The sequence below is a fragment of the Tursiops truncatus genome, chromosome 3 (genome assembly GCF_011762595.2).
Source record: "Tursiops truncatus isolate mTurTru1 chromosome 3, mTurTru1.mat.Y, whole genome shotgun sequence".
NCBI classification, from domain to species: domain Eukaryota; kingdom Metazoa; phylum Chordata; class Mammalia; order Artiodactyla; family Delphinidae; genus Tursiops; species Tursiops truncatus.
In genome coordinates this window covers 163,500,840-163,518,152 of record NC_047036.1, presented here as the reverse complement: position 1 = coordinate 163,518,152, position 17,313 = coordinate 163,500,840, and the positions used below count along the sequence as shown (strand labels likewise).

At 60.2% G+C, this 17,313-nt stretch overlaps 1 protein-coding gene across 5 annotated transcripts; it reads right to left on the bottom strand.

Annotated features, from left to right (window-relative positions):
• Positions 1-2,671: 2,671 nt before the first annotated feature.
• On the bottom strand, positions 2,672-17,269 carry ZNF653 (zinc finger protein 653). Of its 5 annotated transcripts, none has more exons than XM_033854221.2 (9): positions 16,971-17,269; positions 13,639-13,682; positions 11,597-11,812; positions 6,015-6,620; positions 5,698-5,875; positions 5,482-5,593; positions 4,234-4,348; positions 3,256-3,372; positions 2,672-2,984 (listed from the first exon to the last, which is right to left on the bottom strand). In XM_033854221.2, exons 1-9 carry the CDS (start codon positions 17,267-17,269, stop codon positions 2,929-2,931), a joined length of 1,743 nt encoding a protein of 580 aa, XP_033710112.1. In that variant the 3' UTR covers positions 2,672-2,928. The 5 variants fall into 5 exon arrangements, with proteins under 5 accessions (XP_033710112.1, XP_033710111.1, XP_073659325.1 ...); XM_033854220.2 differs by having other exon boundaries at positions 3,256-3,355; XM_073803224.1 differs by lacking the exon at positions 11,597-11,812 and having other exon boundaries at positions 3,256-3,355.
• Positions 17,270-17,313: the final 44 nt, after the last annotated feature.

Here is a 17,313-nt window from a genome sequence, read left to right as displayed (position 1 = left end):
CCGGTGTTCAGTCCTCTCCCCTCGCCCGCCCTCCCTCCCTCCCTCCGGCCCGCGCTGCGCGCTCCGCGCTCTGGGCCGCGCCGCCGCCGCCCCCAGCCCTTTATAGCAGCAGCTGCCAGCGCCGGCGTCGCTTATTGGCTACGGCAACCGAGCCCCGCCTCCTCGCGGCGCCCGACGGCGCGGCAGGTGGAAGAGAGGGCGCGCTGGCCAGGACTTCGCACGCCCAGAAGGCACATCCTGGGGCCTCGGGTTGCCAGATTCGGGCCCTTTTGCCCTCACGGATCCTACTTCCTGCGTTGGCGCCCTTTCTTGGGCGGGCTTTCTGCCCGGAAGACAGGAAGGGTTCCCCTCTGTCCAGCACCCAGAGCTGGAGGAGCAAAGAGGGCGAGGAGATATTGATGGCTCGATTGTACTACCTTCAGGAGGTGCTGTCCACCAAGAGCACTGCAGAGGAACGAGGAACCTAGACTTCAATGAGCAGAGGCCTGGGTCCCCACGTTTGGGAGGACCACATGTAGTCCCAAGACCAAGGGAGGAAGGTGGGGGTGGCTGGGGACCTAGTCAGCCTGAAGAAGGAATTGGGACCCTGTGGATTTTGAGCAGGCTAGGCGTCTCTAAGGTTTAAAGGGGGTGGGGAATGGGCATCCCACAGTGCAGGGGCACTGCTCCAAAGGGAGTGAAGAAGTTTGGGGCTCAGGGTTCCACGCAAACCCCTTCGGTGCCCTGAAGACCCAGTAAACCATCGGGCCGTCTCGGACCCCATAAACTTCGGGTGGACGGTTTTGCCATGTAAATGTCCTGGCTTCCCGGGCTCGTGATTGGTCCGCCTGTGAGTCCCACTCCCTCTCTGCTAAGCGGGACCTGGCCTTTCTGTCAGGCGATAGGGGGTGGCGCAGTCTCTTGTGGTGTGCGGGCGCGAGTGCACGTTTTTGTCAGGGCGGCCACCAGGCGCGAGGAGGTGTTCTCACTAGAACACTAGGGGAGCCTTTGAGTGAGGCTTCAGCACCACAGACAGCGGTCCGACGGCCCTGTCCAGGGCGCTGCGGGCTGCGTAGCCCGGGTCCCCGAACCCGAGAGTCGCTATCCAAACTCTATCCTCGTCCGTGCACGCCCTTTTAAGCTCCAGACTGTCCGAGAGTGCCATCAAACCCAGCGAGGAGAACCCAGCCTGAGAACCAATCAGGGATGGCCCCCGAGAGGACCAATTGAGGGAAGATGCCTTCGAGATTGAGCCAATGGGAGCGCGAGCAGCAGACAGCGCTGCCACGACGATGGAAAGGGAAGGCCAATCATAATGGCCCGCGCAATCTGGGCGGTGGCGATGCGGATCCCCGGTTGGCCCTTCTTGGATTTGCCAGGGCGACCTGGCTGCCGACCCCGGGGACCCCGAGCGATGGCTTGTTCCCCATCCCGTGTTCATCCTCGCTCCTGTCGGATCGGAAACTGTGCTTGTGCCGGGAAGGAAGCTACTCCTGGGCGCGCAGACCAGGCTGCAGTTCCCATGGAAACTGCTGGCTCCCGGTTGTGCGGGGATAGCGAAAGGGGACTGAGCCTTGCGGGGAGGCTCGCGGGGGCGGCCCCAGTAGCCGGACTCGCTCACCCTCTCCAACTCATCCGTCCCCAGCTGGGGTAGCTCCCAGTCCGAAAAATAAAATGAGGCCTAGCTGCTGCCCCGCCCCCACAAGCTGGTGAGGGGCCGGCGGGGCCATTCTGCGCGTGGCGCCATAGAGCTTCCCCGGGCACGTGCCCTGGCTCGCGGCTGCGGTCCCCGGAGTCACGTGGCTGCGGCCACCAGGGCCCACGAGGTTTGCGCGCCATCTGGCGGCCGCGTGGCCTGGAATCGCTCCCCGTCCCTCTCCCAGAAGGCCCGCATAAGGAGGAGGAGGAGGCGGCCTCAGCATCATCCTCCGGGAAATGGGGCCAGTGCAGTCGCCCCGCCGCTGCCAAATCCCCTCCTCCGGCTTTCTTCTTGTTCCAGGAACACGCCGAGCCCGTTCCACCTCGGGGCTTTGGCACTGGCTGTTCCTTCGACCTGGGATTTGCCTCCCCCGTCTTTCTTCAGGGATGGAACCTCTTTGTCATTCTGGTCTATGCTCAAAGGCCTCCCCAGAGAGGCCCTCCGTGACCACCAACCTGAACAGCACTCCCAGGAACTAGCGTATCACTCTATTTTCTGCACGGCGCTTGTCACAGCTGTAGATGTTTTACTGAGGGGTTTACTGGACATCTCCCCAACTGCTCCCTGAGCTCTCTGAGAACCAGGAATGAGTGTTCTATGAGGGATTAGGAGAGGGAGTCAGGATCCTGAGACCTGGGACATGTTCAGTAGCCTCCAGGGCCCCCAACCTTCCACACCTAACCCTGTCAAAGGAGGGGGTGTTTAGGGTTGCCAGGCCCAGGTAGCCGAGGCAGAGCGGAGATTGACTGGAAAGGGCAGGAGCGCTGTCTGGTGTGTAGGGGCATCTGCCCCTGCCCCCGTCTTGCTCGGGAAGGAACCAGGTTGGAGACAGAGAGGGGCCCACCTTCCCCCAATCATCCAGGCCTAGGGGAAGAGCAGCTCCTTTCTCGCTCTTTAATCTCGTTCTGCTCTCTTGACACAGTCCCAGCAGTGCAGCCCCAGGTGCCAGCTCCAAAACTCGGGCGGGGTCGGGGGGACCTGCCCTGAGGGCCCAGCCCTGGAGCAGGGCAGAGGCGCCTCCTTCTGGCCCGAGGTCCTGGCGGCTGGCCGCGGCTGTCCCGGCCCCGGCAGACTCGGTCATGGTGTCCGATGGGATGAATAAATAGGGGCGTTTAGTGGTTGGGTGGATCAGGCGGGCTTGTGGTCCGGGTGGCTTTTGAGCGTGTGGAACTTGACGCTGTCCAGCTTCTCGAAGCGCTTCCCGCAGCGCTCGCACGTGAAGTTGTACTGCACCTCGGCCGTGTGCTTCTTCATGTGCCAGTTGAGCGACGCACGCTGTCGGCACTGGTAGCCACAGATCTCGCACCTGCAGGGGAGCACGCGGGAGGCACCGGGGGTGCGGGGTCAGAGAGGGCGGGGCAAAAGGGAGCAGCACCGGGGAGGGGCCGCCTCGGGGGCGGGACACAACCACTAAGGCTGGGCAGACCACTGGAAGGGGCGGGGCACCATCTGGGGTGGGAGCACTCTGAAAACCCCACAGATGCAACACTGGGGACGTCGCCCGCCCTTGGGAGCTGCCCTGTGAGAGTCCAGGCCCAGATGCCCTCCCAGCCCCTCGCGGGAAGCCCGTCACTCACTGCAGAGGCGTCTCGCCTGTGTGCGTGCGCCGGTGCACCTCCAGGTGGTTTTTCCTCTTAAAGGACTTGCCGCAGGTTTCACAGGTGAATTCACGGACACCTGGGGGAGACGCGGGGCTGAGCAGGCCGCCGTCGAGAGAGGGGTTTGTGGGGTCACTGCGGCATTGCCGAGACCCAGTAGTGCGCAAGGCCTCTGGGCGCAGGCAGACGAAAGCCCACATCCTCTGGGCGCGAATACCGACTATAATAGCTAAGGCAGCTAGAACAAAGGACAGCTACGGCCCCGCATGAGGCTCGCAGGCTGCCCAGGAACGCGACTGGGCAGAGCAGGAATGCGTACTCGGATTCCCGAGGTACACAGGGTGCAAACTGCCAAGTTAAAGTGGGGCTCAATTTGACTCTAATGTTTCACATATTGGGGCGATCTCACATAAAAATCCAAAGTTCCAGCCTCTCGAAAAACCTGAAGCCGTGCCCTCCTGCTGGGTATAGGCACCAGTGCTCCCCATGAGGCCCGCACCCCGTGTCCTGGGTTAAGGAGGCGCCTGGAGCAGACGGAACAGAAATCCTGGCCCAAGTTCACTTCCCCACCCTGCCCACCTGGGGTGGTTCACTGTCCCCCCTCAGTCCTGGAACTGAGTCCCACGTGAGAATTGCTCATGGAAGTGGGGAGGCCAAGGGCCAAGTTGGGGAAGAGATAGCCAACCCCTGCCCAGCTCCACATGCCTTAGAATAGCAGATGTCCCTGTGACCCGTGTAGTGACAGCTTACTGACTACTTGGGAGGTGCCCAGCGGGCCCTAAGTCAAGCACTTTACTTCCACCGTCTCACACCAGCCCTTGTGGTGGACACAGAGGAGGCTCAGAGAGGGGCAGTCCGTGTCTGGGTTTCAGCCTGCCTGCCCCAGCCCCGGCCCCAGCTCCCAGGCCCAGGCCCCCGTGCCTTTGGCTCAAGCTGCCAGCCCCTCCCTGGCCTGACCTGAGTGGATGATCATGTGCCGCCGAAGGTGGTTGGATAAATAGAACTTCTTGCCGCAGCCGGGGTGAGGGCACACCTTGGTCTTCCCTTTCCGATGCACAAGGTTGACGTGGTTCTGGGGGCAAGAGGGGCAGGAGTGGGGCTGCGGGTGCCATGGGCCCGCCTCTGGAGCTCTCCAGGGTGGGGACAGATGAGGGCCAGCTAGGGCTGGCCTCCCTGGAAGAGGAAGAGGAAGAGGGGTGCCCTTGCCCTTGAGCAGGGACTCCCAGATCCGAGCCGGGGGCCAGGGGCACAACTGGGATCAAAGAGCAGCTTACTGAGCACCTACTCCAGCCAGGCTCTGGGCTGGGGCATCAGTCAGCCTTGTCAGAACCATGGGAAGGGGATCAGCCATGAGCCCAGTTTGTGGATGGGGAAACTAAGGCTCTGGAGGCTTAGTGGTTTGGCCCGTGTCTCACAGGTGGGCAGTGGCAGGGCTAGGACCGGAGTCCAGGGCTGTCAGCCCCACAGCGGCACTTTGCATAGTGCTAAGCTGCCCCTAGCGCCTGGAGCAGGCAGCCCCCGAGTCATTCATTCTTTTGTTCTTTCATTCTTTAACTCACTAGCACAACTGCTCCAGCGCCCAGCACCAGGCCTGGCACCCGGTAGGTGCTCAACACGTGCTTAATGAAAACATGACTTGGCAAATCCAAAGTTCTCCTGGTGCCACATCCTGCGCCAGGAGTGGGCATGTGACGGGATCCTGTCTCTGCTCTCAGGGCACCCTGTCCAGACCTCAGAGGGCAAACAGCAGGTATGTCCTGGTAGTGCAGTGACCCGGGGCTGGGGGGACTAGGGTGGGCTTCCTGGCGGAGGGGCGTCCTCAGTTGAGCTTGGAGAGGAAGCATCGTGAGCTGACAGGGTGGCCTGGGCAAAGGCAGGAAGAGTTCAGGCGGCTGGAAGAGGGGTAGTCTGTGGGGAGCCACCAGGACCAGGCAGGCCCCCGGGGTGTGCAGAGAGAGGCTGTGGCTGGTTGAGGAGGCAGGATGGCTGGGGCTGGAGAGCAGGAGGGGAGGGCACAGAGGTGACGGCTGCCTCTCTGTGGCTGAGGCTGAGATCACCTGGGGCTGGGTGGGTGCACGGCAGGCAGGCCAGTGGCACCTGGAGGGGCCGGGTGGGGCCCTCCACGAGCCGCACTGCCCAGACCCAGCGCGCAGGCAGCCCGACACAGAAGCAGTCCCACCCAGCCCACTTGGATGGCGGCCTCACCTGGAAGCTGCTGAGGGCCACGTAGACCTGGCTGCAGCCCTCGTAAGGGCAGTGGAACATCTCAAGCAGGCCATCGGCGTCCATCACCCGCGATCGCTTGCTTCGCCGCCTCCTGGAGGGGAAGGGCCCATGGCGTCGGGGCTCTGACACCAGGAGGGCTGCGGGCCCGAGGGCCGCTCCTCGTCCCTCCTCTCCCCCGCCTGCCCCAGCACCCACTTCTCGGGCTCCTTGGGGATCTCATAGATGATGGCTGACATGTCGCTGCCGTCCAGCTCCTCCCCGTCCGCCTCTGCCTCGGGCTCTGCGCTCTCAGGCACCGTCGCAGCCAGCTCTGCCAGTTCTGGGGCCACCGGCTCCTCCTTTTCCTTCTTGAGCACGTGCAGGTCCTCCTTCTCTACGGGGGTGGACACAGGGTGAGTGTCCGTGGGGACTAAGGCTGCTGAGGAGCTTCCTCTGGGGCCATTACTCGCCCTCCCCTTCCCAGGTCCCATCATGGCCCCCCCAACCTCCCAGACTGGCACGGCCCCCCAGACCTTTCTTGGTCTCAATGCCTGTCATGGCGTCAGGTTCCACGGTGCTGGGCTGGCTGCCCTCTGGCTCTGTCTGGGTGTAGGCGGCCACACCCTCCATCATTGCGCAGGGCACCTCATCACCCAGGCCCCCTCCGGGGGCACCGTTGCCTGCTGCCACGTTGAGGTGGATGCCCTCGGCTGTGAGGGCATCGTAGCCAGGGCCGGCAATGATGATCACCTGTGAACCGGGCACCATGCCTGGCATGGGACAGCTGGCCACCACCTCACCCAGTGCCTCCTGGGGCATGTTCTCAAAGAGGGTGCTAGGGCCCGGGCCCACTTGCACGGGCACCGGCACGCACACCACTGTCTCCAGGGCTTCGGGCCCGCTGCTGGCCGGGTTGGGGCACAGTGGGGTGCCCTGCTCAGCCAGGCTCTCCACGTGGTGGACATCGAAGGGGATGTGCATGCCCTCCTGTGTGATGAGCCCGCTGCTGCCCGCTGGGCTGGTGGGGGTAACTGCCGCCATCGCCACTGTCGCCTTGGCCTGCTGGCCCTCAGGGGGCTCCTCGGAGCCGGAGCTGGAGCTGGACGAGTCAGAGCTGCCGGCCACCAGGCCATTGCCCACTGTGGTGACAGAGGAGAGGGGACAGTTACGACAGTGGCGGCAGCAGCTGGTATTGCTTGAAGGCTCCCCGGGGGCTGAGCACTGTGACTCCCCTACCCCCATAAGAGCGGTCAGCTCGGTCCATATCCTCCACAGCCGGCCCTACTCCTTGAGATGCTCTCCTGACTCAGCCTCCAGACCCACACTCAGGTTCCTGGCTCCTCCCTGGTGGCCCCTGCTCAGCCTCTTCTGTTCTTATGGGCCTGGGAGGCTCTCACTGGGGCCTCTCCTCAGCGCTCCACTCATCCCAGGGTATCCACCAGGCTCATACCACCCTCATCCTTGACACCAGCTGGGTGTCCAACAATTCGATTCAGTTCTGACACTATCTGTCTGGAGACAGTGTCAGACCCTGAGGGTTAAAGAGCTCAGTCCCACAAGGCTGCCCCCACTTCAGATTTCAGTCACAAGTCCCGGGTCACCCATACTTCCGGCTATAAAGCAGAGGTTCCCACAGCGCCCTCCTCAGCTTTGGTAATTTGCTAGAACAACTCACAGAACTCAAGAAAGTGCTCTACTTCTGATCACAGTTTTATTATAAAGGATACAACTCAGCAATGGCCGGATGAACAGATATACAAGGGAAGGTAATCGGTAGGGGGGCGGGGGGAGGTTGGGGGTTGCCACGGAGCTGCCATGCTCTCTACAGACATGTAAATCTCCCAGCGCCTCAACGTGTCCACCGACCTGGAAGCTCTCGGATCACTGTTTAAGAGTTTTTATAGGGACTTCCCTGGCGGTCCAGTGGTTAAGACTCCATGCTCCCAAAACAGGGGGCACGGGTTCGATCCCTGGTCGGGGAACTAAGATCCTGCATGCCACATGGCGTGGCCAAAAAAATAAAAATAAAAAATAAATAAAAGAGTTTTTATAACCCAGTTTCTAGCCCCCATCTGCTCCTGGGGGCTGGGGGTGGGGCTGAGAGCTGCCACCCTCTAACCCTGGGTTTGGCCTTTCTGGGGACCAGCCCCCATCGTAAAGCTCTCTAGGGGCCCCTACCTGAGTCACTTCATTAGACTCAGGTGTGTTCCCAAGGGGCCTCTTGCGAAAGGGGCTCATTACAAACACTGTTTACAAACTGAAGGTCTGTGGCAACCCTGCCTCGGGCAAGTCTATTGGCACCATTCTTCCAACAGCATTTGATCACTCTGGGTCACGTTTTGGTAACCGTTGAAACTTTTTCATTATTATTATATTTGTTATGGTGACCTGTGATCAATGATCTTTGATGTTACTATTGCAAAAGGATTGCCACTCACTGAAGGCTCAGATGATGGTGGAATTTTTTTAGCAATAAAGTATTTTTAAAAATTTTATTATCTATCTATCTATCTATCTATCATTGGCCGAGCAGCATACTCAGCAGGCAGGATCTTAGTTCCCCGACCAGGGATTGAACCCGTGCCCCCTGCAGTGGGAATGCAGAGTCCTAACCACTGGACAGCCAGGGAAGTCCCCAGCAACAAAGTATTTTTAAATTAAGGAATGTACCTTTTTTTTCCCCACAATGCTATTGCACACTTAATAGACCACAGTATAGTGTAAACATAACTTTTATATGCATTGGGAAACGAAAAAGTTCGTGAGACTCCTTTTATTTCGATATTCACTTTATTGTGGTGGTCTGGAATCAAACCTGCAATATCGCCTAGGTCTGCCTGCATCTATTTTTATTATACCGTCACCACCCATACCCCAGTGTCTCCAGTGGACAGTTCTCGCCTGGACCTCCCGCGGAGCTGCAGTCCATCACGCCCCACTGCTCCCTCTGAGGGGTCTTACAGGCATCTCAGACTCTAGGCTCCAAATCTTCCCTCAGAGAAAGGCTGCATGGCTCACAGACACCCCCGTCTCAGCGGGCGGCAGCTCTGCCCTTCCAGTTGCTCAGGCCAAAGTCCTGGGGCTCTCCTTGACTTCTCCCTTTCTCTCACACCCACTTCCAATCTGTCAGCAAAACCTGTTGGCGCTGCTTCCAAAATACATCCCCAGGCTGACGGCTTCTCCTACCTCCCCCGCACACCCTGGTCATGGCCCCGCCAGCCCGCTGCCAGGACCATGCAGTTCCTTCTTCTGGGTGCCCCCGCTCCCATCCTTGCCCACCCCCAAGTCTGTCCTCCCCTCACTGGCCAGGGGGAGCCTGTGAACACCTGCTCAGGTCACGTCCCTCTTTGACTGAGAATCTGCTCATCACTTCCTGTGGAAGAGATAGGCCAGCTGCTCACCAAACCCGTCTCTTCCTCCTGACACCTGGTGGACTACATGTCCCAGCATCCTTTGCCATTAGGTGTGCAATACAGCTGAGTCTCACCGGAATGCGGGGGGAAGTGAGCTGTGTTGGGTCACAGGAGCTGGGGTGCGTCTATCTCGGCAGCTGGTCTTACCTCAGTTAACGCCCTTCCCAACTCACTTGGCATAGCAGCCAAAGCCCTCACCATGGCCACACAGCCTGAACATGTGCCCCTGTCACCTCCTCTCCAGCCCCACTGACCTCCCTTCTGTGCCCAGGGACACTAGGCAGGTTTCTGCCTCAGGGCCTCTGCACTCGCCACTCTCTCTGCCTGAACCCTCTTTTCTCAGACACCTGCGTGGGCTCCCTCCTTCACCTCCATCAGACCCTTCCTCAAATGGTATTTTTTCAGGGAGGCCTCTGACCACTTGGTCTCAAATAGCACCCTTTTCTCTCCTTTATTTTCCCCCCAATACTTACCGCCTTCCACTGCACTCTAGATTTTACTTGTTTATCTTGTTTACTGTCTGCTTCCCCTTTATACCGTAAACTCCACAAGGATGGGGGTCCCTGTGCACAGGCCCCAGTGCCCAGGTACACAGTGCTGCTTGGTACACATTGAGTGCACGTTTATAAAAATGAATGAACCCATGACCAAGGCTGTGATGAAGGCCAAGAGGGCTGGCATCTTACCCAGGTGTTTGGTGCTAATGTCTGCAAGCAGGGAGAAACTGGGGACAGGAAAAATGAATGCCTGCCCCTTAAGTTACACACACTCGTGACACAGTTTGGGTGTGCTGTCTGGGTACTACGTGTTCTACACTCCCAGAAGGTCACATGGAGAGTGCAGGCTGACTGCCGGGACGGGATCCTGGTGCCCACTCCTCCAGCTGTGTGAAGGGGGGGATGCCTTATAACCTCTCTGGGCCTGGGGATAACTTGGTACCTACTCAGGGGCTGTTTGGGGTATTTAATGAGTAACTAGGACAGCAGAACTTACAGTAAGCACCCTATCAGTGTTTCCCATTATCGTTATTATCCTAACACCCCATCCCTGACTCAGCCCTGGGGCAGCAGCAGGGGCAGGGTAGGGGGATCGCCCCTCCTTCTAACACCCTGTAATCTGCAGGGTGGATTGAGCCCCGTGGCTCCGCTATGAAGGAGGGGCAGTTGCCTAGTGAGTTGGGGGCACGGCCAGGGCCTGTGCCTGGATCCCCAATTACAATGTCCGGCTGTTAAGCCGACGTTGGACTTCTTGCCAGTTGATAACGACATTAATGACAGAATTGGCAGGGCACCCACCGGCCTCCCACAGTCCTGCTGCGAGGTCTTCTTACTGAGTGCGAGGTGGCAGGGCCGCCCTCGGCAGAGAACTGATAAGGGTGCTGCGGAGGGACCAGGCTGGGACAGGGACACAGCCACTCCCTCACAGAAGATCTGGCTAATCGATTCCAGCATTCATTCCTGAGAGCCCAGATCCAGAGGGCACTGGTATCAGAGTTGGGTTGGGCTGTCAGGGGACTCCTCTGGGTGCCACCCCCATCCCGGCCAGACCCAGTGCCAGATGGGCCAGTCACATTACTCCCAGGGCCTCGGTTTCCTCGACCGCTAATGACAGGGCTGTCATCAGGCTGCGGAGGATTCAGGGTGGTTTGGGGCAGGGCCTGGAGTCGGGAGGACAAGACGGCTGAGGGGCTGGCTGCACACTGGGAGCCTGGCTGACACACAACGGGACAGCCGTTGGCTGGGGTGCCCACCTGGAACACCTCTCGCCCACGGCTTCCCCTCGGCCAGCTGGGATGCCACCTGCTCAGAGATGCCTGCCAGCGCGGGCTCAGCCCTGGTAACTGACCCCACCCTCAGCTCCGGCAGGGTGCCTGGCAGAGGGCCCCATGCTCCCCCTGATGCCAAGCCCCCGAGGCAGGCGGGCAGCCCCTCACCACCCATGGCATCTCCTCTGCTCCCCTACCAGGGCCAATTGGACCTTCATAAATGAGTCCCTCCCAGTCCTGAGAAGGACTCCAGCTCACATGTGTGTGTGACCAATGTGGGATGGCAGGGGAGGGGCTGGGCAGTGAGAGATGGGGACGGTGGGGCCGTGGTGTGGAGGAGAGAGAAAGGGATGAAAATGGGAGTGAGAGAGTGAGATGGAGGAGAGACAGTGGGAAGAAGAGAGAAAACGAAAGGAGATGCGAGAGAGAGAGAGAGAGAGAGAGAGAGAGAGAGAGAGAGAGGATGAAACACAGAAAGGTGAAAGGGGAGGATCAGGAACAAGAGAAAGCTCAAGAGCAGAGAACGGGGTGTAAAGAGGAGAACAGGCTGGAGGGCGGGAAATAGGGTGAGGCTGCGAGAGACAGTGCAGAGCCTGAGAGAGAGCCGGAGGATGTAAAGGAGAACAAAGAGGCCAGGAGAGGCCCAGCACCTGCCTGTCCCTCCAGCCGCTGAGCCAGGTTCCTGGACCTCAGCCCTGCCTGCGACTGACCTCAGGCCCAGATGAGCAAACTGCGCCGCACCTTGGCTGTCCCTCCGCAAAATGGGGACCAGCTCTTGGGCTCTGCAAGGGCTCAAAGACTGCAAGGCCATCCAGAGCCAGGGCCATGTCAGCTGCTGTGAGGTCCGCGATGCTGGCCTGAGGCTGGCAGGGCCCATGAGGGGCTGTAGAGCCCCAAACACTGGAGGCCACCGTGAGCCCTCCCCTCGCAGACCCACCTTTGTCACTCTCAGGGTCTGAGTCGCTGAGCGGCTTCAGGGGCGAGTGCAGGTCTTGGAAGTAGCGGTGCCCAGCCTCGCACTGCCACACAGCCGTGGTGTACAGGCCAAAGGTGGGGTCCAGCTCGGCGAGGTGTGGCTCGTAGGGGCAGCGGTGCTTGTGGTCCTCGTACCAGATCACCACGTTCTTCAGGCAGTTTACGTTGCGTCGCCGCCCTGCGCACGTGGGGCACGGGCAGGCATGAGGGGCACGGCTCACCCCTACCACCCTCTCTGGGCAGCACGGCCCCCAGAACCACATGGGTCTTATAGCTCTGGGGGTTGAGACACCCTCCTGAGTATTATCCAGGCCTGTCCCCAGTTTACAGATGAGGAAACTGAGGCTCAGAGATGTGAGACCTGCCCCGGAGACAACAGAGACTGGCAGGGAATGTCCTCATTGTTTGAGTCAAGTCATATACATAATAAAGCCTGGTGTATGGCAGGTGCTCACGCAACGACTGTCAGCTGTTAGTTACAGTTATAATCGTCCTCATCAACTCAGCGTCTCCCGCCTGCACCAGCTCAGTCCCTCTGCCCTAGTCTCCCAGCTCTCACCCTTGCCCGCGGCAGCTGACAGAGGGCGTCTCTGAACACTTGAGTCAGGGCCACATCCCTTCTCTACTCAAAATCCACCAGGGCAGACTTCCCTGGTGGCGCAGTGGTTAAGACTCTGCCTGCCAATGCGGGGGACAGGGGTTCGAGCCCTGGTCCGGGAAGATCCCACGTGCCGTGGAGCAACTAAGCCCACGAGCCACAAATACTGAGCCTGTGCACCACAACTACTGAAGCCGTGCGCCTAGAGCCTGTTGCTCTGCAACAAGAGAAGATACTGCAATGAGAAGCCCGTGCACCGCAAGGAAGAGTAGCCCCCGCTCGCCGCAACTAGAGAAAGCCCGCACGCAGCAATGAAGACCCAATGCAGCCAAAAGAAAAAATCCACCAGGGCTCCCACCTCAATGGGGGTAAGAGCCAAAGTCCTCCCTGAGGTTCACCAGGCCCTGTGTGTTCTGCCCTGTCACCTCCTGCTGCTGCTGTCCTGGATCACTCCACTCGAGCCTCAGGGTCTCCTCCCTGTTCCTAAACTAGGCAAGTATGGCCCTGCCTCAGGACCTCTGCAAGGGCTGTGCCCTCTTCCTCTAGACACCTGCCTTGCCCCTCGCCCTTCACTCAGCTCTGAAGGTGTGCCCCTGACCTTCTGGGCTGGGAGATGACGGGGCCGGGGGGACCAAGGACACACCTCTCGGCCTGGGGGTCTCAGTCTTAGCTCGGCTTCTGCCTCTGAGCACCGTGATAAGTAGAGGGCCTCACTGCCATCAGACGGCCGTCCCTGGACCACCAGCCCTCACCCTGCTGGACATGGCCTGGGACCCACAGCCCAGGGCTCAGGGGCCGTGCTCAGGGGGTGGGAGTACGCACTCCAGCCTCTGCTCCGACTGCCCTCGCCCGGCTCCCCTTGAGCCTGGCACAGCACACGCCCTTTAGGCCTGGGCACAAGCTGCTCCCTCTGCTCTGCCTGGCTCTTCCCCGGCTGACTCCCACGCACCGGGCAGGAGAGCAGAGGAGCAAAGGGGACCCCTCGGGAGACACGTGGTCCTGGGTTTGCAGTTTGGCCCGGCCACTTTCTGGCTGTGCAGCCTGGGGCAGTGACTCAGCCTTTCTGTGTCAGATGGGGATGATGAGAGCACCCCCGGTGGGCACAGCACAGGTTCGGGGCCCCTCCAACCCTTCCTATCCCATCCCCACCCCCGACCCAGGCTGGGTCAGACCCCTCCTCTGGGCCCCCCCGTGCCTCTACTTCCCCACCACAGCCCTGCTCAGCCTGTCCCCTGTCTTTCCTATGAGACTGCGGGCTCTGGGAGGGCAAGGCTGGGTCTGTCCCGGACTGCACGGCTCCTGGCACACGCGGACCCTCCACAAGCAGTCCCTGAGGGAGGGAGGGAACCAACCACAAAGCAACTTACTCCCAACGCCACCTCCACCCTGGTTGCAGCGCCACTTACTTTTCTTCCGCTTTGGCTTTTTGGGGACTTGCTCCCAAGGCTTCCTGTAACAGAGAGAGGGGGCAGCGGGGAGTGAGCTTGGGGCCTGATGGATGATGACATGCCAATCCTGCTGGGGTAGAATGTGGGCTTCCGCTTCCTGGGCCAGGTCTACTTCCCCTGCCCCTTCACTTGGGCTCTCCTGCACCAACAGCAGCCCTGGCAGGGGTCTACTGTCATCAACCACCTCACGGAGTGGGAAACTGAGGCCCTGAGGGTAAAGCCGCCTGCCCAGGATCCCGTGGCTGGGGAGTGGATTATCAAGAGAGAGCTTATTCGGGGAGCCTGACCTAATCAGGGGAGCCTTTAAAAGGGCCCTGCTGAAGTCAGAGACTGGGGGCTGAGAGCATGAGGGGGCCTGTGAGGGACCAGGACCTGAGAACGACCTTGTGGAGCTGAGAGCAGTCCCAGCTGATGGTCAACAAGACCGCAGGGACCCCAGCCGTATAGCCCGGAGGAAATGGATTCTGCCAATGCTCTGAACAAGTCTAGAAGCAGATCTTTCCCTGGGCGAGCTTCTAGGTGACGTTGTGGCGTGCTGATAACTTGATTTCAGCCTCCTGAGACCCTGACTTGAGGAGCCAGCTAAAATGTGCCAGATTCCTGACCTGCAGAAATGTGAGATGATAAATCTGTGGGGTTTTAAAGCCACTAAGTCTGTGGTCATTTGTTACCCAGTAGAACAGTCATGGAGTTGACTTTGGACTACCCCCTCCAAGGACCTGCAGATCCTGGTCCTGAGGCTGGCCCAGAGCCCTGGGGAGATGGTTGGGTCCTAACTGCCTGCTCTATGAGGGTCCTGACCCTGCAGCCAGCTCAGGCCCAAAGGCCACGCCATCATGTCCGCCTACCTCTAGGGCCTTCCCCGCTCTGCCTGGGTCCCAATACCCTGACTGTGTGTCCCAGTGAGCCATGGCCTTGGGGAGCCCAGGGCAGGGCCAGACCCTAAGGCCAGGGGCCCCCATGGCCTCCCACACCAGGATGGCCACCAGATCTGCCAAGCAGGTTCCTGACCCTACATGGCACACTCAGCTGTGACCCAGCACAGGCTCCAGGCAGGTGCTTTGGAGCCATCTCTCCTGGACCTGCTAGGGCCTCCCTTTGCCTTCCTGCCACCATGCTTCAGGACCTGCCCACCTGACTCAGACTGCTTCCCTGCTCTTCCTCTTCTAAACCACAGCAGCAGGCTCTGTGACCCTGGGTGAGTAACCCTGCCTCCCTGTGCCTCAGTTTCCCCATGTGTAGTGTGGGCTCAAAACAGTACCTTCCTCATGGGGTTGGCGTGGGGTCACGCATTGTAAAGAGCCTGGTAATTAAGAATCACTCAGCAAATGGTAACGATGACCATTATGATTCTCAGTATTATCACAGAGCCAGGCACTGGAACACGGGTCTCCTCGCTGTGGTTGGGGCCACGCTCTTGCCACCAACGTCCTGACAACCAGTCCAGGGTCTCTCCTCAGCTCCACCGCCCACCCTAAGTGACTCTTGTCCAGCCTGATAGCAATCCTCAGCCCCAACACCCCATGTCTAGCCCAGGACAGCTCCTTGGGGCTCCTGCCCAGGCTCTGCCCTCTGCCCAGGAATCCATGTCCCCTTGTACCATCCCGGGAGCCTCCCAAGGCTCCACCTCCCCTCCAAGGGGCCAGGCTGGCTGCCTAGATCCTCACCCAAACCCAAATCCAAACACCCGTGACCACCTCCACCCATTCATAGCCTCACCACGGCTGGGGTGCGGGGAATGCCACATCGTGGTGGAGACAGACTTGGCGTCAGTCAGATCCAAGTTCAAGTCTTATCTCTGCTACTGACTGGCTATGTGACCTCAAGCAGGATTGGTCCCCTCTGGGCCTCAGTTTTCCCATCTGTGAAGTGGGGGTAACCACAGTGCCTCCCACACAGAACTGCCATGCAGTTTGAAGGAATAAATATCCCTTAGTGTATTTTCCTGACTACTCATGTGCCCCGGGGTCAGGTTTTGCCACACACTGCCTGGGTTGTCTCAGTGCCCCTGCCCCGGTCCTGCACAGCTCCCACACACCTCCAGCTCAGCCAGACAAGCTTCTGTAAATACCACTTTCAGCTTCGGAACCTCCAGGGGCTCCCTCTGGTCAGTGGTTCTCAACTCCAGCTGTACATCAAGTCTCCCTGGAAGCTCTTCAGAAAAAAATACAGGGTCTGCAACTCCACCCAGACTAACTGAATCAGAAACTCCAATAGCTGGGACTCTGGCTTGAAGTTTTATAAGCTCCCAGCATTTCCTGCCCTGCTCTTGGGCATATAAACCAGCCTGCCACCCTGGGGAGGGGGTGGGTACAATTCAACAGGTTCTGGTTGATTCTTGGCCCTCAGAATCTCCCCTGAGAGAAACATGTGAATGTATACAAGTGAAAACCAGGGCAGAACAAGGGTTTTGTTGCAGCACTGTTTGTGACAGGAAACAAACATCATCATGACAGCTAATATCCGGACTGCTCACTATGTGCCTGGCACCGTTTGAGGCCCTCTGCTGTATTTTAACTCATTTAATCATCACATCAACCTATAAGGCAAGAAGAGAAATATTCCTTCCATTACTGCTCATTCTCGAGATTCAGATTATGCAAAGGCCTCTGCCCTCCACCTGAGCAGCTAACTCGGGGTTTCCTCTTCACCTGAGTCTCCCTGGGCAGAGGTGTTCCCCAAGAGCCAAGAGATTTAGGGGAGTGAGATCTGGATTGTGAGGGGTGCTCTGGGAGTGTGGGGCCTCCCCAGTGGCCCCATTCCAGTGTGGGAATGGGGCCACACGCAGTCCCAGGTGGGTCACCGGAACCTCATGAGGGGTAGGGCTGGGTGGCCCGGGGTGTCCAGTCACAGCCCCAGGCTACATTGTGGGAGTTTTAGGGAATGAGGCATGTGACATGCCGGGGACCAGCAGGGACCTCGGGCCCCTCAGGGCTCAGGAGGCGGGGCCGCCCTTCCAGGGACTGGGCCGTTAGAATGCTTGGAGGTGGGGCCCGTACCAGGATTGGGCAGCCAGAGCTCTAGGGGGCAGGGCCAAGCGCCCAGGAGGCGGGTCGAGAGGCTGGGCGTATCCTAGGATTGGGCAGTCGGAGCGAAGGAAGGCGGGGCCGCGAGCCAGGCGCGTCCCAGGACCAGCAGTCAGAGACCCAGGCCGGCAGTCGGGGCGCTGGGCGGGGTTCACAGGTGCCAGGGGCGGGGCCCTGAGGGCGGAGGGGGCGGGACCAGGCTCAGCGGGGGATGGGGGCGTCTCCTCCCTCGCTCCCTCCCTCCGTTGGGCCGGGCCCCCTCACCCGTGGCGGCTGCTACGTTGGCCGCGCTCCAGCGAGATGAGGTAGGCGGCGAGCTTGGCGTCGCTCCAGCCGCTGCGGCGCCGCAGGTCCACCCAGGGCCCGTGCGCCTCGCCCAGGTACACGCGCCGCACGTCGTACTTCTTCCGGGACTCGAGCCGCCGCCGGGCCCGGTCCGACTCCGTGAGCCGCGGGCGGCCCCGCGCCTTGCGGCCCGCCGCGCCCTCCTCGGCGGCCACCTCCCCGCCCGCGCCCGCCTCAGCCTCCGCCTCCGCCTCGGGCTCCGGCGCCCGCTCCGCCATCCCCCCCTCCCTGGTTACTAGCCTCCCCCGTTGTTAGGAGCCCG